The 27,383-nt window shown below is 46.2% G+C and overlaps 2 protein-coding genes across 3 annotated transcripts; both read right to left on the bottom strand.

Moving 5' to 3' along the window:
• Positions 1 to 945: 945 nt before the first annotated feature.
• Positions 946 to 4,082, bottom strand: lim2.3 (lens intrinsic membrane protein 2.3). 2 transcript variants are annotated; one of them, XM_062521432.1, is made up of 5 exons: positions 3,961 to 4,082; positions 3,290 to 3,471; positions 2,181 to 2,330; positions 1,285 to 1,419; positions 946 to 1,153 (listed from the first exon to the last, which is right to left on the bottom strand). In XM_062521432.1, exons 2-5 carry the CDS (start codon positions 3,462 to 3,464, stop codon positions 1,092 to 1,094), a joined length of 522 nt encoding a protein of 173 aa, XP_062377416.1. In that variant the 5' UTR covers positions 3,465 to 3,471; positions 3,961 to 4,082; the 3' UTR covers positions 946 to 1,091. The 2 variants fall into 2 exon arrangements, with proteins under 2 accessions (XP_062377416.1, XP_062377415.1); XM_062521431.1 differs by lacking the exon at positions 3,961 to 4,082 and adding an exon at positions 3,713 to 3,947.
• Positions 4,083 to 6,042: 1,960 nt separating this feature from the next.
• LOC134066568 (homeobox protein PKNOX2-like) lies at positions 6,043 to 26,421 on the bottom strand. The gene is made up of 11 exons (XM_062521933.1): positions 26,358 to 26,421; positions 16,211 to 16,321; positions 15,767 to 15,888; positions 13,756 to 13,927; positions 12,024 to 12,239; positions 11,503 to 11,629; positions 10,850 to 10,932; positions 8,976 to 9,095; positions 8,782 to 8,858; positions 7,979 to 8,148; positions 6,043 to 6,281 (listed from the first exon to the last, which is right to left on the bottom strand). Exons 2-11 carry the CDS (start codon positions 16,298 to 16,300, stop codon positions 6,043 to 6,045), a joined length of 1,416 nt encoding a protein of 471 aa, XP_062377917.1. The 5' UTR covers positions 16,301 to 16,321; positions 26,358 to 26,421.
• Between the last annotated feature and the right edge of the window lie 962 nt (positions 26,422 to 27,383).

Raw genomic sequence — 27,383 nt, 5'->3', positions numbered from 1 at the left:
AAATTTTTTTTTATTAAGCATGGTTCTCCTTTTTCAAAATATTTTTTTTTTACATTTGTTATTTATCTTTTTTCCTCACAACATGTGCTGTTGTGTTAGCACTTTGCAATGTCAATGTTTGTCTTCATCAAATAAATAATTTTGCTGTTTAAGCAGGTGGCTCTGAATTCAATTGTGTCTGTGTGTTTAGGTAACCAGTTAAGTAACATGATTTTGTTTGATCAATATTCAGATCACTTTTGTACAGGATTGCTCAATAACTTTCTAAACAAAAAATGATATAACAAAAAAATTATAAACATTTTTTATAAGCATAAGCTCTCATAGTTACTACTGTAAGAAATCAGAGTATCGCTGCAATACTAAGGCCAAATAATTGTATCTCGATTATGTTTTTGTAATACTTGGAAATCACAATTGAGATTGAATTTCAATTAATTACCCAGACCTAATGCATCTCCAGAGAAGGGGGAAAGAACCTAATTCTGAATGAACCTAATTAATTAATTTTGGACTTTGATATCCCATTCTTCAGACCTGGTAAAGGTGTGCATTTCATTCAAATGTGTAGCAAGCTTTGGGAGAGTCATACTTTTGTTGTAGGTCTAACAAAATTAGTTTGCCTTAGTTGTAGTTTGCTTTGGATTACATGGCATTCTGCAAATTTCTGCTGTGTCATGATGGTTTCCGCTTGGATTGGTGTAGACAAACTAGCCTATTGGAAGAGGCACAGAAAAGGTTAAGTAATTTGCATTCAATGAGTAGATAATGCCCAACCTGCAGAGAAAAGCAGGAAACTTTGTGTCCTAGCAAGTTGTGAGGTCATGGACATTTTTAGAAAAGGTCCTCGAAAGTCATGGAAAAGTTTTGAAATGTTGGTTTGAAAGGGTGGAAAATAAGTGGAAAACCCCTGAACATGTATCATGAAATGACATTCCAGACAAGCCGAATGAAACATGTCATTTATTTGTTTTCAGTTCATAGTTTAGGTAGTTCACAGTAAATGGCAGTGCTGAAACTTGGATTGTGATGCGCTTGAGGGAACCATCCGAGTGGAACTTCCTGGAAGAGAACGTTGGGTTGGAACTCTTCTAGCGAGAGCTGGAGTTCCGTGGGCACTCGTGCATTCGGTAGGCACACATGTAGAAGATACCTGCAGGGGAGGGAGGAGGTTACAGTCTGAGTTATCCTAGTCTACCCACCCATAAGAATGACTACTGCTGCCACTCCCTAAAACAATCAAGAACGGAGTAATGTTAATGTTAATGTGTCTGTGCTCATCACCTGAGAAGAATGTGAGCACCACAGACACCCAGCCCATTATGTACGACCAGGAGAATCGCCAGTTCCCGTATCGCTTGCCGTAGTAGTTGACTGTCACTCCTGTGTATACAGCCATGGCCAACAGCACGAAGAAGCCTGGACAGGGAAGAGGACAGAGTTTAAAACCAGGACTGGATGGCTGACTGAGTATTGGGACTAAATATTTAGGCTATGTCTTATTTCAATATCAGTTTTCATCTTGGTCTCAGAGTCGCAAGTGCAGGTTGTCGGTTCTCATTGGTGGTGACCTTTCCAAATGTGTTCAATTATTGTGTTCAAGAACTGCTAGACAAAGAAGAGTGAAAAATACAAATAACAGACAAGGAAAGGGAACCTATAACTTAGTTATACGTGATGCAAGTGTAATGGCAGGAAGTGTAGACATGAGCTGATTCTGGCATTTGGGCGACGGGCCTGAAGTTAGTCCTGTGACATGGGCCTAAAGTTAGTCATGTGACACGGGCCTAAAGTAAGTCATATGACACAGGCCTAAAGTTAGTCATGTGACCCGGGCCTAAAGTTAGTCATGTGACAGGGGTCTAAAGTTAGTCATGTGACACGGGCCTAAAGTTAGTCATGTGACCCGGGCCTAAAGTTAGTCATGTGACCCGGGCCTAAAGTAAGTCATGTGACCGGGCCTAAAGTTAGTCCTGTGACACGGGCCTAAAGTTAGTCCTGTGACACGGGCCTAAAGTTAGTCATGTGACCCGAGCCTAAAGTTAGTCATGTGACACGGGCCTAAAGTCAGTCATGTTACCCGGGCCTAAAGTTAGTCATGTGACCCAGGCCTAAAGTTAGTCATGTGACCCGGGCGTGAATTGGGCCCAGAAGCGTCCCACATGTCTGCTGGCACTCACAGGAGATGAAGAAGAGGATTCCGGAAGCGAAGGTTTTGTCGAAGCCGTCGAAGGAAGAGTAGTGTATGAAAGCCATGACCCCGATGACAATACCGAAGAAGCAGGCCAGGATGGAGAGGATCATGAAGGCCCTGGTGGCATCCCAGTAGGCTGAACACACACACACACACACACACACACACACACACACACACACACACACACACACACGCACACACACAGAGACAGACAGACAGACAGACAGACAGACAGACAGACACACACACACACACACACACACACACACAGGGTAAAGCATATCAGAGGAGGTACCATTCAGAAGCCTAACTTATCAGTAATGCATCAGTATCAGTACTATCAGCATTCTCTCTCCAGTATACACGGTTAAATGGTATTCACATGCTGTTATGTACAGCAACTTAGAGTACACATGTACACAGGTCCATCAGTCTAATACACAGCTCCAGTTCAATCAATGTGTGAGTGTGTGTGTGTGTTTGTGTGTGTGCTCCCAGTGGGACTGTGAGCCCCTGTGGGTGCTGCAGTACTTAGGCCCTTCCGCTAGGTGGTCTATGGGCTGCAGCGAATGGAAACAAAGGATACCAGACCATTGAGTGGGATGTGTGTGGCTGTTTTCTCCGTGTGTGTGTGTGTGTGTGCGTCTGGCTCACCTACGGACCGGGATCTGTGTTTTGGGTGTATGTGTCTGTTGTATGTGTCTGTGTGTGTATAATGTGAATAGTGAGTGCATGTGTGGCTTACTAATGCAGTTTGTGTGTGTGTGTGTGTGTGTGTGTGTGTGTGTGTGTGTGCATGTCAATCTGTGTGTGTATACTGTATATGTATGGCTTACATATGCAGCAGTCAGGTATGGTACAACATATGGTGTGTGTGTGTGTGTCTGGCTTACCTATACAATCTGTCTGTGCATGCATCTGGTTTACCTTTGCTGTCTCTGTGTGTATGCATCTAGTTTACCTATGATGTCTATGTGTATGGTGTATTGTGTATCTTGTGTGTCTATGTGTGTGTGTGTGTGTGTGTGTGTGTGTGTGTGTGTGTGTGTGTGTGTGTGTATGAGTGTACACACATGCATACATCTGACTTACCTATGCTGTCTGTGTGGGTCATGCACTTCCCGGGCACACAGTAACGCCACAGGCCCTGGTGCATGTTATTGTTGGAGTGTCGGTACTGCATCCAATAATCCGTTGCCGTAGAAACCACCAAGAGGATGTTGGACACCCCAGCGCAGAATAACCCTCCTCCCATGAAACTGTACATCCTGAAACTAAATAATACTGAGTCACATCCAGACTGCAACTCTGCTGTTGCACATGGCTTTTCACACCCAAAGCACACTTTTGAGACAACCACAAAACAATCACTTCTGAATCAAATGTTTCTTGTGGCCAGAGAACAACCACAAAAACAATCACTTTCTAATCGAATGCCTTCTTTCCTACACATTTTCATAGAATAATCATTGCAAAAAACTGGACAAAAGGGAAGAATCTCAGCTGAGCACAGACCAACTCCAGCCGCCTGCCATGGTGGTGCTGCTGCTGCTACTGCTGGGAGCGTGGAACCAGAGGCAGAGATTCACGACACACAGATGTAGAGTAGAGAGAGAGCGAGAGAGAGCAAGAGAGAAAGAGAGAGAGAGAGAGAGATAGAGCCTGTGCTGCTGTTTGGCGATCTTGAGGCAAGAACTCAGCAACCACAACACAACACACGCCACAGCCCGCCAAGAGCTCCAAAAAGAACAGCGATGACGTACCTCGACTTTATCGCACTCAAATTCTGAAATTAAAGGCAGATTTTTTTTTTTCTCCAACCAAATCCCGCGCTGTTCAATAATGCCAAGCCAGGCAGATTTGGCTCTGCTGTAGCTACGGGCGAGGAGGCCGGGGGCTCACACCGCCGAACAAAAGGCCCGCCCGGCCGCAACCAATCAGAGAGCACAGGGCCGCGCTGCAGGGAATCTGCTGAAGATACAAAACCATTTAGGACCCCCAGCCCAGAGAATACTGATGACCAAGTGCTTTTGATTGACAATCTGGGAATAGAAGCCCTTGGATGGTTTGATAGAGGTGGCAGAGCAGGCTAAATATTTTCTGTTCAACAGCGGTGGAGGTTACAAAATACTCTTTAACAGTCCTTTTCCATTTGGTCTTCATTAGAGAGAGAAGGACTTTGAACTTTGCACACAGGGCAGGGGTCATTGCATCCAAACGGATTCATTCATAGATTACTGTGAAAATGACACACAATTTCACCCGATTAGAATCACTATGTGCAAATATTTCATGATGATACCTTAATTAATCTGAATACATAAGACAATAATACATAGACAATCATTTAATCATCAAGAAAAAAAAAACATTCAGATAAAACAGACAAGCGCCCCCCATCCAAAGCATAGTAATGCACATGCCTTGACCAGCCAGAGATTATGGCAGAGGACTACATACAGCATGCAGGTCGGAAATATTTTGTGCTTGAAATAAAACTTAAATAACAAAATGATGTTGAAATTGTTATGATCATGTACTGTACACACATGTTTTGAGTCTCTGAGCCTCATGGTTGTCTCTATGAAATGGCATGCTGACTCTAACCAAAGGGGCACTATACAAGAAACACTATTTGGTTAAGATTTGCGTATACAAAAGACATCAAGAGCTCAAATGAATCCAATAGAAAATGTGCTCCACAAATATGAATATGAAGATTTTTAATGACAGATATGGTTAACGTAAGCAGAGGCTCTGTTTGACAACCATGTCGTTAGTCAATTCACACTGATCCTGACACTTCTGTGTTCCAGTCAGAAACGCTTTCAATAAGAAACACAATGGTAACCTGGATGAACCTTTCCGTTCTCCCCTTTGAGGAGCACATGATGCAGAAATGGTCACACACACACACACACACACACACACACACGCCTGGATCAACCCAGATGAACCTGTTAGCAGGAGCACATTGACACCCATTTCCAAATCAACCAACCGAGGAATGTGTGTTTTCTTTACATTAGAATTGAGTGAACAACTGCATTTAAAACTTTGTGTAGGAGAAAGACATGTTTGCTGCACTTCTGAAACAATTTGGTAAGACGTTAATGCACAAATTTAAGTTTAATCTCACTTCTGGTTACGCCTGTGGATGCAGTAAAATGGCAAATTCGGAAATGGATGTCAATAGGCTCCTGTCTAGACGGGCCTAGACGGGTTCACCCAGACTATTTGAGGTGTCCATCCACGCTAATAATCCTGATGCCCATCCCCCTATCCACCACTCTGTTGTCCAATTATCACGCCTGAAGCTCAAACTCAAACCAAATGCGTTTTGTCTGTATATAATATCAGGCCTTGAGCACACACAGCAGTGCGGCTGTTAACATGTGCCTGTGTGTGTGTGTGTACTGTATGTGTGTGTGTCAGTTTCAGACCTTGAGCACTACAGCGTGTGCATGTGTATGTATAAGTGTGTGTGTGTGTGCATGAGTGAGTGTGTGTGAGTGAGTGTGTGTGTGAGTGTGTGTGTGAGTGTGTGTGTGTGTGTGTGTGTGTGTGTGTGTGTGTGTGTGTGTGTGTGTGTGTGTGTGTGTGTGTGTGTGTCAGTTTCAGCAGTGAGACACGTGTGGCTCTCCTGTCCAGGTCCAGTCCAAACTGTTCGTGAATCTGAAGGCCTGCGGTGCTGTGGCTGCCTCAACAAGCTCAGTTTCTGGGTCACACCAGATAGCACTCCCAGCAGAGGTGTGTGTGTGTGTGTGTGTGTGTGTGTGTGTGTGTGTGTCAGTTGGGAGTCAGTTGAGAGAACACCTTAATGCACACACTGCGGAGATGATGTGTTAGTCTCTGCTACACTGGGTGTCTGGCTTTGAGGTCTGCATACTGGAGGGGTGCTGATGCTTCTCTCCTCCATCTTCCTCTTCCTCCTCCTCCTCCTCTTCCTCTCCCTCCATCTCCTCCATCTCTTCAAACTCATCTTCATCGTCGAAGGCGTCGGCTGAGTCCTCCTCTTCCTCAAGCAGGGCTCGCCGCATAGCCAGCAGGGCCGACTCTGACACACCCTCCCCTGTCCCTACACCTGAAAAGAGAGCCCATGCACACACACACACACACACACACACACACACACACACACACACACACACACACACACACATGCTTGACAACTTGAATTTGACCTCTGAGTCAAAACAAATCAAACTATCTATAATCAACATGTATGGCTTTATATACGGTATGGAGTGTGTTGGAGAAGGAGATACAGGGGAATCTGGCTGTGTGTTGGGAGAGTGAGGGGTATCCGCTGGGGTATCTAGGTGTGTGTTGGAGAGGAAGGGGTATCCGCTGGGGTATCTAGGTGTGTGTTGGAGAGGGAGAGGTATCCACTGGGGTATCTAGGTGTGTGTTGGAGAGGGAGGGGTATCCGCTGGGGTATCTAGGTGTGTGTTGGAGAGGGAGGGGTATCCGCTGGGGTACCTAGGTGTGTGTTGGAGAGGGAGGGGTATCCGCTGGGGTATCTAGGTGTGTGTTGGAGAGGGAGGGGTATCCGCTGGGGTATCTAGGTGTGTGTTGGAGAGGGAGGGGTGTAGGAGCCATTCACTACATTTATATTTAAGTTGATTTATGACCCCTGCTGGCGAACCATGACCTTGTGATCTTGAAAGGCCTTTGCACTGAAAGGGTTATTTTACACACCTGTGCCAATTAGTGGCGCAAAAGGTAGACATAGGCCCTTTCCGAAACGGAGTCCCTACTCACTTCGACTCGGTTAGCGAGTAAACTTCCTTTTCAAGTCACACTCGTGGTTGCGGAGAACACTCGCAATGAAGGGGTAGGGGTTAAAACCCCATTTCGGATGCGCTTGAAGGGAGATGGGAATTTACGTCAGATTGGTTTTCATAGAAATTATGAAGGCAATATATATTAAATCGCCAGTGAAGATGTTCTGGACACCCCTGTGTATTAGAATGTACATTCCTCTTCTCTCCTTTCATTACTATGAGTGAGGAGTTGCATTTCATGCTTTATTTAACATCAAATTATAAAAGTGCTGTAAATGTACATGTGTTTAAATATTACAGCCTATACTTCTGTACGACTACGATCTTGTACATTTTACTGAGTATCAAACTAAACACAAGTTGTTACATGGTAGCTTAAATCACGCTTTTGTCTGTAAATGCTGTCATACGGACCTAAAAACAACTGGCAGGGAGTTTACACGAGCTGCACCCGTGCATCCGTGCAGACTTGCTCCTGGAGGTGTGGTAGCCCCTCTCCCTAGGCACTTCACTTGACTCAAATTTAGTTTCGGATGATAGTCCTCATTGTGGCGGACCCTCGTGTGAACGCGCAAACGAAGTGGAAGTGTGTAGGGGCACATGAGGGCCTAGGGGCACGTTTCGGAATGGGCCAAAGAGTGTTTGTTTGGAACAGTTTGGAATGGTCATTGGAATCGTATGGACCCCAGCAGGCATATGGTTTTCAATCTAGTTCTAGTTTTCTGGTTTCTAGTTCTCAATCTAGTTCTCATTTTATTTGGGTCTAGTTGTTGATCTAGTCCATTTTATTTGCAAGTTTATTCATCAGTTTATTTAGTAGTATTTTGGTTTAGTGACGCTGGAATAAAACACTTTATTGAAACCCCTGAGGCGTAAGAAGTTACTTACTAGAAGGCACTACAAGGGGTATCCGCTGGGGTATCTAGGTGTGTGTTGGTGGGGGAGGGGTATCCACTGGGGTATCTAGGTGTGTGTTGGAGAGGGGGGTGCTCACCTTCTGGGGTGTTGGTTGCTTGGCCTGTTGCTATGGCGGAGCTCCCCGTTGCTAGGGGCCAGAATCGCTGGGTAGGTCGATGGGACTTCATCCTCTTGGTCTTGGGTGCTGGGACGGGGTTACTGGCCTCTAACATGGGCTGGAGGATCCTCCGCCGAGCATTGATGAACCTGCAGACACACACACATACACATACACATACACACACACACACACAGACACAGACACAGACACAGACACACACACACACACACACACACACACACACACAGACACAGACACAGACACAGACACAGACACAGACGCACACGCACACGCACACGCACACGCACACACACACACACACAGATACACACACACGCACGCACGCACGCACACACACACACACACACAGACAGACACACACACACAAGCGCACACACACACACACACACACACACACACACATTGCAAATAAACACAGACACACGTGCATATTTGAATGCAGACACAGACGATACAGAGAGACATGTAATAACACCATGCCGTGCACATCAATACTAAAGTGCCACAGCTGTACATTTGCACCTGTGAAGCAGCATGGCGGTCAATTTAGTTGTCTTGTGCTTGTTGTCGTTTCCTACAGTGGGTCATGGTACTGACATTTTCTTTGTTCTTCTCTGTCATCAAAATGGTGCATTTTGGCCACCAGAGGGAGCTATATCTCAGTCATTCTGCAGCAAATCTGTCTTGTCCTCTCCTCATAGATGAGACCGAATTCATCATGATTACAAATAACATGCAGAGGTGTTCCAAAAACTCACCAGTTATTGACTTGCAGGAGACTGAGGTGTGTTTGAGTGGCAATATGTCTCTTCTCGTCTTCTGTAGGATACGGATGCTACAAACACACACATAGACAAACATACACGCATTTCAGGGTCTGCAAGTCTCGCGACTTCTCAGTGTGTGTGTGCGCACGCGTGTGTGTGTGTGTGTGTGTATGTTTGTGCCTCACCATAAGGTGCTGAAATAGCCATGAGCGCATGATGTTGGTGGCATGTTTGGGCAGAGCGCTCCTCTTCAGCCTGGACCTCCTCACGTCCTTATCCAACAGAGACGACAGGTTCCGCTCCAGCTGGCCAACACAAACACACACACACACAGACACACACACACACACAGTTACCACACCCGGCAATACAATTGAATTGAATAAAGAGGTGCCCTGTTGGGCATAAATAAGATATTCAGTGACGGAGTGAACACAAAAGGAGCAGAATATAACAGGAGATGCCGTTACAACACAGCTGATGCTCCACCGGATATATATGAGCTGCTCAAAGAGCCTTCCAGGCATAAACCAATTTAAGCGCCAGATCCAAAGAATGCAGTGTATGTCTTTGGCCACAAGGGTGTGCTATAGAGTATAAGACACCTCTTAAAGCATAGGTATCAGGGTGTGTGTGACATAGTACACTGACTGGTGGTTTACTTAAGGCTTCATTATGTTTCTGATGTTTAGTCCCCATACAACAGTGTGTTGTATGGGGACACATACAATGAATGACATCAGATTAAGTGACAGGAGTCAGTAAATTCATCTGGCTTCTCTCAATAATCCCATCAATAGAATGTTTGTTAACGTTCAAAACAACGCACATAACCATACAATGACACAACAGGCACATTAATAGCTAATTCACTAGTTCGCCTATCGGTATGATTGTTATGCTTAGGTGTAACGTTAAGAGCATGTTTGGCTAGGTAGCTGGCCGTGGTCCTGAAATGCCTTAAGCGGCAATAACGTTAAAGCGATGGCCGCTTGCACCCCCTGTGTAAAGAAGGAGGATGAGCAACTGGGCTATCAGTGAAATGGAGGAGTAGGGGGAGGAGGAGGGATAATTTCACGAACGCCGGGGCGTCTGGCATAGAGAAAAGGAGGCCGGCTTAAATACCTTTGCAGCAAGAGGCCGGTGAGTTCATTGCTGTGAATCATCCCTTAAGGCTCCTCCCGAACTTTGTTTAGAAAACATGATTAAGTGGATCTCAGTTAGTCTGGTCATCACCATACTAAGCTCAATCTTTTAAGATTGAACATTAGAATGGGGAGTCTGTGCTTTATTTCTACTGCACAAGAGGCGTGATCAATGGGCATAGTTCAAATGACTCTGTACGCATGGATAGTCCTTCAAACGATCAGACCAACAATCCGGGTGCGTCTTTTGGATAAACTAGTTAGTCATTGGACCCAGAAGTTGTGGACAGGAGGCAGGGGAGATAGACCATAGTCTCACACAGCTCTCTCTCATCTCCCTCAAGGCCTCTGACACACACCCACACCTCACACACACACACACACACACACACACACACACCTCAGGCTAGGCTCATCCACATGCTGTCAGTGGATGAGTGTTGGTGACAGTCTGTCTGTCCTGACACACACACACACACACACACACACACACACACACACAAACAACACACACACGCGCGCACAGACACACACCTTTGCATCATGACTCATTACTGAGTTGTTTGTGTTCTCTGTTGCTATAGCAGCATTGAGGCTCTCCAAAATATCTTGAGAACCACTAATCAAACGTGAAGAGGCTGTCAGATTACACCCACCCACCCACCCACCCACCCACACACACACACACACCTACACGAGGATGCTTGCAGACATCACCACTAATGAGGCACAGTGCACTCACAAACACACACACATTTTCTATTGCAATCTACCTATCTACAAAACACAGACACATGCGCACGAGCAAACATGCACACATACACATGAACACGTACACGCAAACACACAAACACAAATACAAACACACACACACACACACACACACACACACACATACACACACACACACACACTTGAACCCGAGCTTCATGAAGTAGCGGTGGTCTCACCTGTCCTTGCAATGTCAGCATGGTGATTGGCTGATACAAGGCTCCTCCTCCTGAAAAGATGGACATCACAGTGACATGATTCTCATGGCATGACTCACACATCTGGGGGGATTCCAAGAAAGTGGTTTAGTGACAAACCTGCGTGAGGTTTACCTCAGGTTTAACTCAGAGTAAATGGTAAACCTCCTACAAGAAGAACTGTACGGCTTCATTCCCCTTACAAAACAATGCCATAGGCCTCTTGTTGTAGGAGGTTTATCAGTTACTCTGAGTGAACTTATCCAGCTTTGTCACTAAACCACATACTTGGAATCCCCCCTGATCTCATGAAGAACACTGACTCAGTAACAAAGTGCTTTGAAAAGACTTCTTTGAGAAGAGCTCTCTGAAAATCAAAAACATCAAAAAAGCATCTCCGGCAGGTCTCTGGTAAAGCCCTTGAGAGTTTCTCCATGAAAAGGGTCCTCAAAGACTCCCTGTGTGTGTGTGTGTGTGTGTGTGCAGTGTGTGTGTGTATGTGAATGTGTGTGTGTGTGTGTGTGTGTGTGTGTGTGTGTGTATGCGCGTGTGACAGTTGTTTTTTCTGGGATTATTTTCAGAAGATGAGTCTCACTAACCTGCTCTGGCAGGAGGGCTAACGGTTGTCATGGTGACATCAGCTGGCTGCAGGGAGCCCAGGCAGGAGGGGCTGATGGGATTGCTGATGGTGGAGGGGGACGTCGGCGTAGAGCTTCGCAGAAGGTCCTTCAATGTGTGTGTGTTTGTGTGTGTGTGTGTGTGTTTATGTGTGTGTGTGTGTGTGTGTGTGTGTGTGTGTGTGTGTTTATATGTGTGTGTGTGTGTGTGTGTGTGTGTGTGTGTGTGTGTGTGTGTGTGTGTGTGTGTGTGTGTGTGTGTGTGTGAGTGTGTGTGTGTGTGTGTACGTATCAGAAAACACACAGCATAACGTTTCCATTTAATAAACAAATTAGCAGTACTTCAACGCGCTCACTGTAAAACCCATTCATCAGTTTAATCAGTGAAGTTGCTGAGTGCCACACACACTTAGATATCACCTCCCGCTGTCTTCAACTAACTTGAACTTTTTAATGTCAGCTGTGCAATACTGTATGTGGAGCTGCAGGGGGCACTGTCTGACCTGCTGCAGGCGGAAGCTGCTCTGAGGGGCGGAGTAGAGGCCGGGCTCGCGGTCGGGGTCAGGCTCGGGGTCAGGGAGGTCGCCCCTCAGCATGTTGTCGCTGTGCATCTGCGTCTGCAGGCAGGTGATGTAGCGCTGGCAGAAGTCCTTGCACAGCTCACGCACCTTCTCCAGCTCCATCAGGTGGATACGCAACACCTGGATGGCTTTCACTACCTGAACACACACACACACACACTCTGTGAGCTACAGGATTCAATATCAGTAGCTCACTGTAATGTGTATCTATTTGTGTTTACTATCTCAATAGTACAGTAAAAAAAATAGTTGTTTAGACAATATACATAGGTAAGACAACTAAAATATAAACGTCCAGTCACTTGTGCTCACCATCAAAGCTATTTCTAATTACTTAACAAACTTAATTACTTACTTTCACACCTCCATGCAATTACTTGTGTTCAATTGTCAGCTACATTATTAAAGTTTTCCTCGATTGACCTTGACTTTCATCTTCTTAGCACAGCGAAACTCTTGCAAATCTATTATCAACACTTAATTTCAGTGGTTTCACACATTTTTTACACACTTTTTCAAAACATTAACATAGCTATCATAGAAAGAATCATAGACAGTGTTACTGGATCAACTGAGTTGAACAAATGGGGGTGGTTCTATTCACAGGCCTTAGATATTGCTTGCTTAATTTTGAATCTCAAATGTCTTTGAACAAGTTCCATGCCCTTGCAGGCACTCTGTGGTGCAGTTTGCGCAAGTTGTTTTTCGAGAAATGCACTTACTGTTGTGCAAACTTGAATGATAATTCAAGAAAAGCACCAAAAACGACTGAGAACTGACTGTAATAACATAAATCCACACCATCTGAAAGTGCTTCATTTCAGAGCAGATTCCTGCCCCCCCCCCCCCCCTTCACTTTAATGTTCTGGAACAAGCCCCAGTGTCTCCATGGCAGGCCTGTGGTCTGATAGCTAAGGAAAAGGGGGTATGAGAACACGGATCTGCTGAGTGCACAGCTTCTTCCTGTCCATTAAAAACCCGGGCGCCGTGCCATCTCGCTGAGCCTGGCACGCGTCCTCTACCTCGCCAGCGTGCCAGCCTATAAACCACCCAGATGCCACCTTAATGACAGCACCGCTCACAGCGCCCCCCATTACCTCCCCAACCCCCACCCCCACCCCCTAGCGTTCTATTGCCCCCCTCAGGGTAGTTAGCGATGCTGAGAGATGAGTGGGAGTGGGAGAGGGAGAGAGAGAAGAAAATGGAGGAAGGAAAATGAAAGAGGCAAGACACAGGGAAATAGTCAAATAAAAGATTTACAGCTAAGCCCAAATTATTCCCATCCATTTTGACTGTGCATTTCTATTTGACCAGGAGGCACTTTTGTCTGGAAATGACATAAATCCAAGTCAAAAGATGAGATAGTGAGAGTGAGTGGGACACACAAAGATATATATATATATATATATATATATATAGAGAGAGAGAGAGAGAGAGAGAGAGAGAGAGAGAGAGAGAGAGAGAGAGAGAGAGAGAGAGGGAGAGTAGTTCTATTTGACCAAGCGGCTTTTTCTGTCTGGAAATGACACAAATCCAAATCAAAAGATGAGATAATGAGAGAGAGTGAGACACAGAGAGAGAGAGAGAGAGAGAGAGAGACAGAGAGAGAGAAAGAAGGAGAAAGAGAGAGAGAGAAGAGTAGTTGTAAAGGCACCAGGTTATCCAGCTCTGGGTCCTCGCTGAAGAAGGGCTTGTGTTCCTGCTCCTGCTGATGGACGAAGTTCTGGATGTCGACGTCAAAGCTGGCCGAGGTGGCGGCGTCCGAGCCCTGCGTGGCCCGCTCACACTTCTCAAACAGCAGCCCCAGCAGAGAGAACAGAGGGTGTCTGAGAGAGGGAGAGAGGGAGGGAGAAGAGAGAGAAAGGGAGAAAGAGAGATAGAGAGAGAGCAAGAGAGAGAGAGAGAGAAAGAGAAACCATAAGGGAGGAAGAGAAAGAACATAGAACATGGTGTACACTCAAAACACTTACATACACACACACACACACACACACAGACACCACCACCACCACCGCCACCACCACCTGCACTGCAGAGGTTTGTGATGACTGGCTCGGGGGTTGTTAAATCCCTCATAAAATGGCAGTTTATGGTCAGAGGACAGATTAGAGGAGAGGAAAGGAAAGGAGAGGAGGAGAGGAGAGGAGAGGAGAGGAGACGAGGAGAGGAGACAAGGGGAAAAGAGCGTAGCGAGGAAGAAAAGACACTGACATTGATAAAAACATCAGTTCAGCACAATCACTCCGCTCTGCAATATCCATCCTGAGTCGAAGGAAACTGATATGGCGTAACGACAAAGCAACTGGATATAGACCTCTGAAGTTCACCTACAAAAAAGAACCAAAGCTGCCATCTTTGCCCATATAAAGAGATCCCGGTGTTAATTGAAGCTAACTATATACCTCTGGGGTAGCAAAAATCTAAGTTTGCCGTCTTAACATACCGAAGATCACAAGAGTCACTCAAAGGCAAAATGTCTGCATTTCAGACTTCTTCATCCACGTGAGAGTTTAACAGGTGCGATAATTCATAACCCTATGTTATCTTTCCATAGGATACTGGATCTCAAAGATGGCGGCTTTTCTTTAGGCGAACTTCAGAGGTCCATTTACTCAGCCCCCCTAATCAGCAGTGTCCCTCAGTATGTCCAGACTCTGGCCCCAGAGAGGCTAGAACCGAGAATCATTCCACATTCAGAGTGCTTAGAACCCTGGCTGTGTTCTCCCGCACATCTTGATGCAATAAGGTTCCTTACACATTATATGCAGAACCTCGGGCAAAAAGAACTCATCATGGAATCATTTGAGTGCGATTCCATGTGGTGACGGTTCTGACTGGATGGCTGAATATCAGGGGTGCAGTGAAACCATCTGGCTGCTCACTCTGATAAGACACACAGTGTGATATGAAGACTACGATAAACACAGAGAGACATTATAACAGTACAACTAATAGGGAATCACAGTGAGACAGGTGCTGTGGAACAGACAGGTGCAGTCTGACAGACAAGTGCAGTCAAACAGGTGCAGTGAGACAGACAGACAGGCATATTGAGACACACAGGTACTGTGGGACACATAGGTTAATTGAGACAGATAGGTGCAATCAGACAGACAGGTGCATTGAGACAGATAGACGCAATCAGACAGACAGGTGCATTGAGACAGATAGACGCAATCAGACAAACAGGTGCATTGAGAGAGATAGACGCAATCAGACAGACAGGTGCATTGAGACAGATAGACGCAATCAGACAGACAGGTGCATTGAGACAGATAGGTGCAATCAGACAGACAGGTGCATGGAGACAGATGGGTGCAGTCAGTCAGACAGGTGCATGGAGACAGACAGGTGCAGTCAGACAGACAGGTGCATTGAGACAGATAGGCGCAATCAGACAGACAGGTGCATTGAGACAGATAGGTGCAATCAGACAGACAGGTGCATGGAGACAGATGGGTGCAGTCAGTCAGACAGGTGCATGGAGACAGACAGGTGCAGTCAGACAGACAGGTGCATTGAGACAGATAGGCGCAATCAGACAGACAGGTGCATTGAGACAGATAGGCGCAATCAGACAGACAGGTGCATTGAGACAGACGGGTGCAGTCAGTCAGACAGGTGCAGTGAGAAACACAGGTTTAGTGTGCTGTTGCTGGCCTCACCTGTAGATGGCCTGCTTGTCCACCTCCAGCTGGGCCGGGGGCTCCAGTGGGGCACTGCCCGGGGACGAGGAGGGCAGGAGGGCCGGCTGGGGGCTCGAGTGCTGGGGGGTGGCCCCTGTCATCTGGAGGACAACACACACACACACACACACACACACACACACACACACACGCACACACACACACACACACACGCACACACACAGACACAGACAGACAGACAAATTGTTTCTCTCTGACCAAAAGCAGAGCTGCTAGAGACTCATATTCATGGGTTTCATCGGGTCCCTTTCCACAGGTGTATAAAATCAAGCACCAAGATTATTAACGCTGACTGCATGGTACTTGATTACAGTAATACAACCTGATGAAACCTACGAATACACACACACACATGCTCTTTCTGCAAAAACACACGTCAGTCAGATGGACTCAGATCGGTACCTGCTGGCCCTCAGGGTATGGCGTAGGAGGAAGGGCAGCCTTAGCAGACATCACGCTCACAGCAGGAGTGGGACAGGCATGGGGCATCATGAGACTGCTTCACACACACGCCTGAGAGAGAATAAATACACACACACACACACACCTGAGAGAGAATAAATACACACACACACACACACACACACACACACACACACACACACACATACACCTCAATTCGATTCCTGCCCCGTGGTCCTTGCCGAATGTTGAAGCTCAGCTCCATAACTTACAGTGTAACTGCCACTGATGTCCATCTAGCATGTGTGTGTGCGCGTGTGTATATGTGTATTGTGCGCGTGAGCTGTCAGTTGTCCATCTGGAGTGTGTTAGTGGGGAAGACACATGATCCTCCGGTTGGGTGGGATGCTTCATATCCTGTCAATCTCATTTACACACAAATTCACCAAGAACACACAGCGGTCTACTATACTATACACTACTATACATACAATACGTTTGGACATTCAAGCATTCATTTCCAAATGTTCTGCAGAACCCACTGTCCTAGTGTGTGTGTGTGTGTGTGTGTGTGTGTGCGTGTGTGTGCATGTCCTTGCGCGCACGTGTCCGTATGTGTGTGCGCAATCGCATGTGTGTGTACATGTATGTGCGTGTGTGTGTGTGTGTGTGTGTGTGTGTGTGTGTGTGTGTGTGTGTGAGAGAGGGAGAGAGTGTGTGTGTGTATGTGTGTGTATATGGATGTGTATGTGTATGTGTATGTGTGTGTGTGTGCATGTCCACTGTGTGTGTGTGTGTGTGTGTGTGTGAGTGTGGGTGCGTGTGGGTGTGTGTCTGTGTGTGTGAGTCTGTGTGTATATATGTGTGTGTGTGTGTGTGTGTGTGTGTGTGTGTGTGTGTGTGTGTGTGTCTGTGTGTGTGTGTGTGTGTGTGTGTGTGTGTGTATGTGTGTGCGTGTGTGCGTGTGAGGGAGAAGGAAGAGCACTAGGTGAGGAGAGCAATGACGGACAGAAAAGAGGAGTGGAAAAGTGGAAGAAAGAGAAACTGGTTGACATTTAGAGTGAAGATCGTCCAAATCCTCGTCCAATTATCTCTGGAGAGACAGACAGGAGTCATTAGGAGCTGCAGAGGGACTGTGTGTGTGTGTGTGTGTGTGTGTGTGTGTGTGTGTGTGTGTGTGTGTGTGTGTGTGTGTGTGTGACAGAAGGAAATGTGAGTGATTGAGGGGTGACTGAGGGCACGCTGGCTGCAGCAAAAAGCAGACTGCTCAGACACACACACACACACACACACACACACACACACACACACACACACACACACCATGCCACTCCTGCTCTTTTCAATTTCACTGAAAAAAAAAAGACAGAAAGGGCTCCTGACCACTTAGAGCCCCCCAACTCAACCCACTGGAGGAGGGGGGTGTTAAAGCGTTAAGATCCGTTCTAATCCCACACTGCCTTCTTCAGGCTGCTAACGATGACCTTTTCAATGAACAATTCCGTTTCCATGGCAACCGGTGGTGTGCCATGGAACACGCAGCACGCCGGCTCCAGTGGGTGTGTGTTTGTCGGGGTTCCATTCTAATTTCTCTCTTTAACTACTCTGGGCCATCTGCATTAACACGCCTGTGCGGCCACTGATGTCTGCGCCTGATAGCTCTGCTGGACTGCAGTGAATATTCATACGCATACTCTCTCTCTCTCTCTCTCTCTCTCTCTCTCTCTCTCTCACACACACACACACACACACACACACACACACACACACACACACACACATACACACGCATATGCATACACCCACCCACCCACCCACACACACACACACACACACATTTACTCACACACACACACGTACACACACACATTCGATCACACACATACACATACACAGGCATACGCATACACCCACCCACACACACACACACATTTACTCACACACATTCAATCACACACATATGTACACACACACACACACACACACACACAGATGTGAGGACCACTTCAGGGCCCATGGCTAGCTCACAGCACAGAGGAGTCATTAAACTGAAGTTGCTTAATTGCGTGGAAATATTCAGCAGCACTGAAAAGACGGTTGTCTCTGATTACCCAACCTGAGGTGCTCTAGCTACAGTATAGTCGCCACGGTGGAACTGCGGTCAGCTATGGAGCGTACTGCGCTGATATCACTAAACTGACTAATGACAGAGCTCCAGCTTTTGCTTACAGTTGCCACAGTAACGCCATTAGTGCTGCTCCAGCCTTGGAGGAAGGGTGGCACAGACACACCTGAGCACGCACGCACACACACACACACACACACACACACACACACACACACACACACACGCACAAACATGTGGATACACACACCCACAGTATGCAAAGCAAATGCACATACATACACACCATGCCACACAGCTAAAGATGTTTATATCACAGCAGGCATACTTGGATCATGCTTATAGCAGGCTGATACCCCTCCCCCCACAGACACAGCAGGCAAGTCTCTCTCTCTCACACACACACACACACACACACGCACACACACACACACACACACACCCACATCCTGTAATGCGCAAGCCTCCCCTGATGAGGGTTAAATCTCATTAAGAGGTAATGAAGTCAAACACATACACTGCTTCTCTGCTACACACACGCACGCACACTTTCCTTAGACTTGTATATCAGTATCGATATCAGCAATGGGCAAAAATTAATTTGAAAACATCAGCTTATGAAATATCAGATGAAATCTGAGAGTATTGGATTCAGAACCTATGATTTCTATATTCATAAGTGATCTATGTCTTGATGTTTCTGTTACGTGTTCTTCCACACATGAGATGACTGTTGTTATTGAATTCAGTTCCCGTACTGTCCCTGTGTATAACTGTGTGTGACTGTGTTAAGAGATAAGCAGCAATATTATGACTTTGCAATGTTTCACTGTTCTGCATGGCCGTATCTGCCCCGGATTGTCAGGTAGCCAATAATCAGTCTGATTCAGTGGGATGACCAACGCATCTTCCGTCAGCCTGGAAGGATACTTAAACCCTACCTACAGTATCTCATGCTGTCTCTCCCTTGATGCGTATCATTGTAATAAAACTCTGCTCCTGACTTTTCGTACCATTGGTCTGACTGCGTCATCAAATCCTATATCATGTATCCCTATTCTGCATCCATATCCTGACTGAGTTCCTATGATGACCATGCAGGAGGGATGGGGGGGGGGGGGGGGGGGTCATAATCAGGTGCCTGTGGGACCCCCCCCCCCCCCCTACCCTTGTGTGCTAATCATGATCATTACATACCAATGTGGTGCTAATGCCTTGCTAATGGAACGTTAATGTCACACAACTATCACAATAGGATTGTTGATGCAAGCGTTGTGTTAATGTAACAGTAATAGTATAATGCTAATGTTGTGTTTATGTTGCCTTAATGTTGTGCCAATGCTGTGTTTTTCCATTTCTACTGCCCTCTGTTATGTTGTGCTAATAGTGTGTTTATGTTGCGATATTTCGGTATCTGCTGTCCTCTGTGTCGCCTCTCTGTGGTGTGTTAATGTAACAGTTATAAGTATAAGTATAAGCATATATACTGTATGAATGCACACAGCACACAGTGAATACACACTAACCCAGAGCAGTGAGCGGCGCTTGGGGAACAGTGGACTACCCTCCGGTTTCAAGTTTGAAGTCCTAACCAGTAGGCCACGGCTGCTATGTTAGTGTTGTGTTTATGTTAAGTTAATGTTGTGTTTATGTTGTGTTAGTGTTGCAGGTGTCTGACACCCGAGTGCAACTTTCAGCACACAAGCAGGAAGAGAGAGGGACAGAGGCCCCATCCTGATGTCCCTGTCTACCACTAATGCGCCTCTCTGTCTCCAATACCCATCTGTCTCTGGTGGACGTGATACACACACACACGCAAGCACGCACGCACGCACGCACGCACGCACGCACGCACGCACGCACGCACGCACGCACGCACGCACGCACGCACACACACACACACACACACACACACACACACACACACACACCAGACTACAGACAGCCTCTTAGCCAAGATTCCTAGCCTTCCTTTCAGCAACCTCTGCCAGCACAGCTGTATTTGTTTGCTTGTGTGTGTGTGTGAGTGTATGAGCACTGGAAAGTGGTGTGTGAAGTGGTGTTTGGGCAGACGAAACACAGAGAGCCAGACATCTGTGGTCTTCCTCAGACGAGTGTGTGGTCGGACCAGCAGCGTAAACACAGGGAACCGCAGCGCTGAGTAACTGGACTAGCTGAGCCGCAGAAAACCGCTCTCCATAAATAAGAGATGCGGCTTTTGATGATAAAAATCATTTATTCATGTATTCCTGCGAGTAAGACCGAGGTTGTTTTATTATTAGGCAGTGCCTTGATCACGCCGAAAAACAGAGAGGGGATCTGCAGAGTCCCCGACTCTCCTGCTGTGTCCCTCCATATTGGCTCTGTTCTGCGCTGCAGGAGAGGAGAGCTCCTCCACAGAATGACTAGGCCTGTTATACACACACACACACACACACACACACACACACACACACACACACTCAATATGAACACACATATGGTTTTGTGATCTGCGTCACTCAGGCAAATGAGAAGATTAGAGATGCACCAATATATCTGCCTAACATTGGTATCACTATCAGCTGACTTGTTAACTGGTTCCGGCAATCTGCAAATAATTGCAGTGGCTGATATTGTGTTGCGTACATTATTCACTTGTTGTTGTTTTGCACTAAATGTTATGTTGTGCACATACTGGCACATTCAGAAATATAGCTATGAAGGGCTGAACGACTTGAAGATGTTCAGTTAAACTTTACAATGTACATTTTTAGTTTTCTGCTACTAAATAGGCATAATTAACAACAAAAACAACAAAAGAAACAAACAATTAAAACACATTCTGATATTGGCATCAGTTATCCACGAAATTGCTATCTTAAGCATCGGTACGCTACTGGTATATCGGCCCAGAACGTCACACTCCCCCACGCCCCTCTTCTGTACTGCCATGCTGGTGCTGTTGTCATGTCATGCTAATGAGAATGGGCTCTCAGACACTAGACATCTGTTCAGACACACTCACAGCAGGTGAGTTCAGAGCCCTGACCCTTAACCTCTAACCCTTAACCTCTAACCCTTAACCCTTCACCCACACCTGACGCTGAGTCTCAGAGAGATGACCTGAGAGGAGGGCAGAGGTATGGAGGAGCGAGGAGAGGAAGGACCCAGAACAAGGTGGGAAGAGCAGGAGAATGAGGCCGTGCGTATAGCAGTGAGGGCAGCAGACACACACACACACACACACACACAGGCCATGCGTGTAGCACTGAGGAGGACAGCAGACACACACACAGGCCATGCGTATAGCAGTGAGGACAGCAGACACACACACACACACACACAGGCCATGCGTATAGCACTGAGGAGGACAGCAGACACACACACACACACAGGCCATGCATATAGCGGTGAGGAGGACAGCAGACACAGACACACACACACACACACACACACACACACACACACACACACACAGGCCATGCGTATTGACCCATCCCACTCACGTGACCTTAGTAAGAGCGGCTGCCATTTTGGACATGTAGTGGACTGAAGTTTGAATGCAATGGACGAGAAAACGTAAATGAAAAACGAGTAAAATAAAAATGCAGAAAACACCTTCACTGTCCAGCGATGTAGGGCATTTACAGGGTGAGCAGAGGGATCGTCCCTGGAGCCGGTGGTCGCCATCTTATTGCAGCTAAGGTTTGTTTACGTTCACATTTAACGAACTGCATGTCGCACACTGAAACAAGTTAGTATCAACCAGTGGCATTTTCTCCCGGGAGCTAAGGCCCTATCTTGTCCGACAATCACTATTGTAACAGGACTGTTTTGTGCATTCTTTCTTTGTGTGGAGATGTGTAAGGGAGGGAGAGAGAGAGACAGTGCGTGTGTGTTGCAGTTACCAATGACCCTCGTCCAGTCTGTTATGTCTTTTACATGGTCTGTAGGTTAGAGTAGGGATAATCAACGACGCGCCGTGCGTTTATAGGAAAATAATGCACGTTCGAAGTGGTAATAAGGACCCGACGCCGCAGGCGGAGGGGACTTTACACTTCGATAAGTGAACAACAAACAACAAACAAAAAAATACGTATTCGTCACTTGGCTTCCTCGGAAATGTCCCTTACGCCTCGTCACTGGTATTAACATAGCATTAACAAGTTGACCATGTTCGATTCCACTTATGCATGTGAGAAATCCTAGTCTACTATTCAGTTTAGAGGAGAGCTTAATTTAGTCAAATTGTGTTCGCTCTCGAAAGCTTTGCCCGCGGACATGCGATTGATCTTGCAAACGCAAACACGCATGCCAGAAATCTCTATCACATATTTAAAAATATAAAGACAAACTTGCGCTCACGAAGCAGACGATTAAAGCCTCAATGCTTGCATAAAACGTCACCTCACTGAATATGAGCCAAGGCCATCAGCAAGTCCATGCAGCACTAGAATGGGCCTGATGTTGAGTTTCGTAAATTACATGTCAAAGATATGTTCTGATAACTTTATTGTTACTTTGAGGCTACCAAAGGACGCTGTTGTTCTATTCCTTTCGATTATCCTTTTAATTGTTTCCGCGTGTTAGCCGTGGTAGACTACTGGTAGTTCATGTCCAAAATGGCACTTACTTTTGCTCTGACGTCACGTGGGATGGGTCAATAGCAGTGAGGAGGACAGCAGCAGACAGACAGACAGACAGACACACACACACACACACACACAAACACACACAAACACACACACACACACACACACACACACACACACACACACAGGCCATGCGTATAGCAGTGAGGAGGACAGCAGACACACACACACACACACACACACACACACACACAGGCCATGCATATAGCAGTGAGGAGGACAGCAGCAGCACACACACACACACACACACACACACACACACACAGGCCATGTGTATAGCAGTGAGGAGGACAGCAGCAGCACACACACACACACACACACACACACACACACACACACACACACACACACACACAGGCCATGTGTATAGCAGTGAGGAGGACAGCAGATATGGAGGATTCCAGTGAAGTGTTTGCTTAGTCTCTCAAAGGACATTCTTTACATTCCTAGAGCAGGACATTCACAAGCTCTCTCTCTCTCTCTCTCTCTCTCTCTCTCTCTCTCTCTCACACACACACACACACACACACACACACACACACACACACACACATGAACATGTACACTTCACCATATGTGGCTTTGTGATTAAGTGTTCAAGGGGATGAAAAAGAGTAAAAGAGTGCCTTCACTCTCTCACATGCAAAAACAAATGTATTTACTCTCTATACATATATAAACCACTCACAGAAGTCCCTTTCCCACCTAACTTCTAGAAGTTACCCGGACATATTTACCCGGTAGAGGCACGACACGGACGTTTCCCACATGAGCTTTATGTCCGAGTGAGATACGGGTAATTGTGTTCACACTAGACCCGAGTAGGAGCCGCGAGGGGTGGGGCAATGTCAGCACTTGCAGGGGGAGGGAGATGACGCTAAATAAATGCGTTGTTGTGCTGTGTTGCCTGGATGATGTGAACTTACATCAGATCCAAAACATCATGAAACAACAGAAGTAGTTAGCTCGCTAGTCAGCGGGAGCTAGCATAGAGGAAAAAATAGCTAACGCCAGGACCACAGTATAAACAAAGCTCTACTTCAACCCTCTCTGGTATAAACATCCAACACAACAAATTAATAGAAAATAATGACACACCTGGAAAATATATAAACAGCACACAGAGGTCTGAGGCTCCTTCCCAACTCCTACAAAAAGCAACAATGCTAAATAACAGCGACGTTAACTATTAGCTGTTAATTGCTAACCACTGTAATAAACAGCTAGTTGCAAGCTAATCGACAACACTTCAAGCTATTCACGTTTGCAAGGATAATCCTGCCTGTCCCGCAACAAACACAACAACGTGATTGCAGTTTACATTTTTATTGTACGTACACAACAAAATGTCACTGTTTTCTGTACTCCGGTGTTCTCGTCTGTGTTCATACTCGTAGGGCAATGTTTATCGTTACCATGGCAATTTGTACTTTCTGCCTCGCGCTGCAAGCAGGCTGCAAGGGCGCATTTCTATACGTCATCGGTACGCCCCCCATCTCTACCCAGAACTGTGCCGGCTGCGTTCCCACCTAAGCGCACCCGGGTAACATCTAGAAGTAGTACTAGGGGGCTAGTAGGGTGAGTTCCGGGTAAGAAAATACCCGAGTTTTGCGTTCCCACATACAGCCACCCGTTTGATATCCGTTTGACATCCGGATGTCTCGCTCATGTGGGAAAGGGACTAGAGACACTTACATACTGTATGGCACACATATGCATGAACATATAGAAAACACAGGCCGAATCCCTCCTGTTTCTCTCTCCTACACACATACTGTACAGGCACAAAATCAAACTCAGACTGATGCTTATCTAAACACACATGGCAAATTACGTTTCCAAAAGAAATAAAATACATCCACCCACTGCAGCCACTGTAGTCAAACCCCCTCACACAGCCAAAAGCTGCCCTGGCAAGCAAAACCTTCAGAGGTGACCGGTGGATACTTTTATGGAATCACACACTTCCATGGACACTCAAATCATGAGCAGAAGTTTGCCATTTCACAGACGTGACCAGCATGTGTCTTCCACACGTTAAACTCTTAAAAAGTTTCAGCAAACATCATCACACAAACAGGCAGGAGCGATGTCTCATTAACAACAACAGACTGAAGCAGAGAGAACCTCCGTGCCAGTCAATATCAACGCAGCTCTTGGTTTCCATAATAATTCACAAGGAAATCTATCATGTCAGAAGGAGACGAACTTGATCTGCATCATCAATTATAACACGTCTGGCTGTCTGATGGCTAAACCAGTCAGTTACTCAATCACTCCTTTTCTGCATGATTTGTTGTCAGGATGTCTGCATGTCAGCCAACTCACAGACAGCTGAAATACAGCCCTCCCAGGACATTACAAGAGCCAGTATGCTCCAGCTTCTCCTGAACACTCATTCCAGTGTTGCATGTCTGTCACCCTCTACATGAAATATGGGTGCACATGTCAGGCCAGAAAAACAGAAACGTAAAATATCGAACTATTTAACAGCAGAAGTGTTTCACTTTTGATTGGGAACACATTGAATCCTCAGGTGACATTGATTTGTAAGTATACATGAAGACAAGCAAACACAAACCCGCAGCATAGCACACCTGCAGAATAGTTATTTATGATTAAAGTTATTATCTCTTCCAACAGCAGGTTAAAATATTGGTGTATAACGTGTCAGTGTTCATGAAGAATAATGTGCATCCATCAGCTACTGGTAATAATAATTGTACATGGCATGTGGTTGCTGTATTAAACCAAAGCACAGAACATGTTTCACAAGTTTCTGTTGATATTGACTGAAGTCTACTCTTGAAAGTAACCACTCGACTCCAACATCAGCATGGTACTCTATCTATGGCTTAAAAACACTCCGTTTTTTTTACAAATAAAAAAAACCATCCAGTACCATATCATCAGTCTTTCAATCGTTCGATCTTGCAATGATTACGATCTCGTTTTGAAAATCATCTCCCAGTCAATCGCGCCAACGCAGACAAACAAATACCCTCCTCCTCCGCCATTCTCCCCATCTTCTCCCTCCCGTGTACCTCTCTCTCTTTAGCAAACACACACACACACACACACACACACACACACACACACACACACACACACACACACACACACACACACATGCGCACGCGCATCTCTCTCTCTCTCTCTACACACACACACACACACACACACACACACACACACGCACGAACGCACGCACGCACGCACGCACGCACACACACGCACAGCCACAGACACACAATCAGGTAAAGGTTCTCCCTCTCCCTCCTGTACTTGTCCTGCCACGGAAAGTATGTGCACTCATCTAAAAGGCAGAAATCGCCGGAGATGGACAGCGGCGCGAACGGTAGAGCGGGAAGAGTGAGTGACAGCTTACCTGCCTGCCAATCTTCATCACACTGACTGCTGTGACAGCTCTGCGCCGCTGCACACCAACGCTGACGTCCGCCGTGCGTAACCCCTCCTCTCCTCTTCTTCTTCCCCAACTTCGCTTTGTTTTCGGATTCTATCCGCACAGTGCAGAGCGTTTTTACAAGCGCTAGCCACGACCTGTGTTGCTGTGGCGGCCACCTGGCGGTGTGATGCGTAATTGCGCACAGATGTTCCTCATGGCGTCATCACCGCAGAAAATACATTTTACAGTAAAAAGTTCAAAGTTAAAATATAGTTAGCCTACTTTCATCTTGTTTGCCGCTTAAATCATATTACACTCAATGCGACTTCTTCTGAGTGGGGAATTAGCTCCTCAGTTATGCCCAATTGAAGCACAATTATGATTTTCCTTTTAAAATCCTTCCAAACGTTGGCCATCACCCATCACCCATCAGTACACTGATGCGAAATTGAAATTTGTAAGCCCACTTGAAGGCAGACTGCATAATTTCAGGGAGATTAAAGGTAATGAAAAGCTTCAGTTTTAAGATCTTAATGTTTCCTACTCAAATGCACAAACTCAAATGTGTAAACTCCAATTTCACACATGAATGATGACAAAACGTATGAAACTTCTCCACTGATCTGCCATCACTGGAAAATGTTGTAATGTTCTGAGTGCGGGATCATTTCAAGTCTGAGACAGAACAGTCAGGTCAGGTAGCCATTGCTTCCTATGCTCCTAAATCAGACATCTAGGCTGGGTGAACTCTGCCTGAACTTCCGGAATTGGATTGAGTTTGGTATGGTGATAGCCAGACTATCATCACTCTCTAGCAAATACACCTCTGTTTGGCTAAAACAAAACAGCAGCCACAAATGTCAAGAAATGTTCTCTCTTTGTCTATCTCTCTCTCTCACACACACACACACACACACACACACACACACACACACACAACACACGCACACACACAGAGAGAGAGAGAGAGAGAGAGAGAGAGAAAGAGACATCCGTACGCACAAAGAC

The sequence above is a fragment of the Sardina pilchardus genome, chromosome 19 (genome assembly GCF_963854185.1).
Source record: "Sardina pilchardus chromosome 19, fSarPil1.1, whole genome shotgun sequence".
Lineage (NCBI taxonomy): Eukaryota > Metazoa > Chordata > Actinopteri > Clupeiformes > Clupeidae > Sardina > Sardina pilchardus.
Note: the sequence above shows the minus strand (reverse complement) of the source record. Positions and strands in the feature narration are given on the sequence as shown.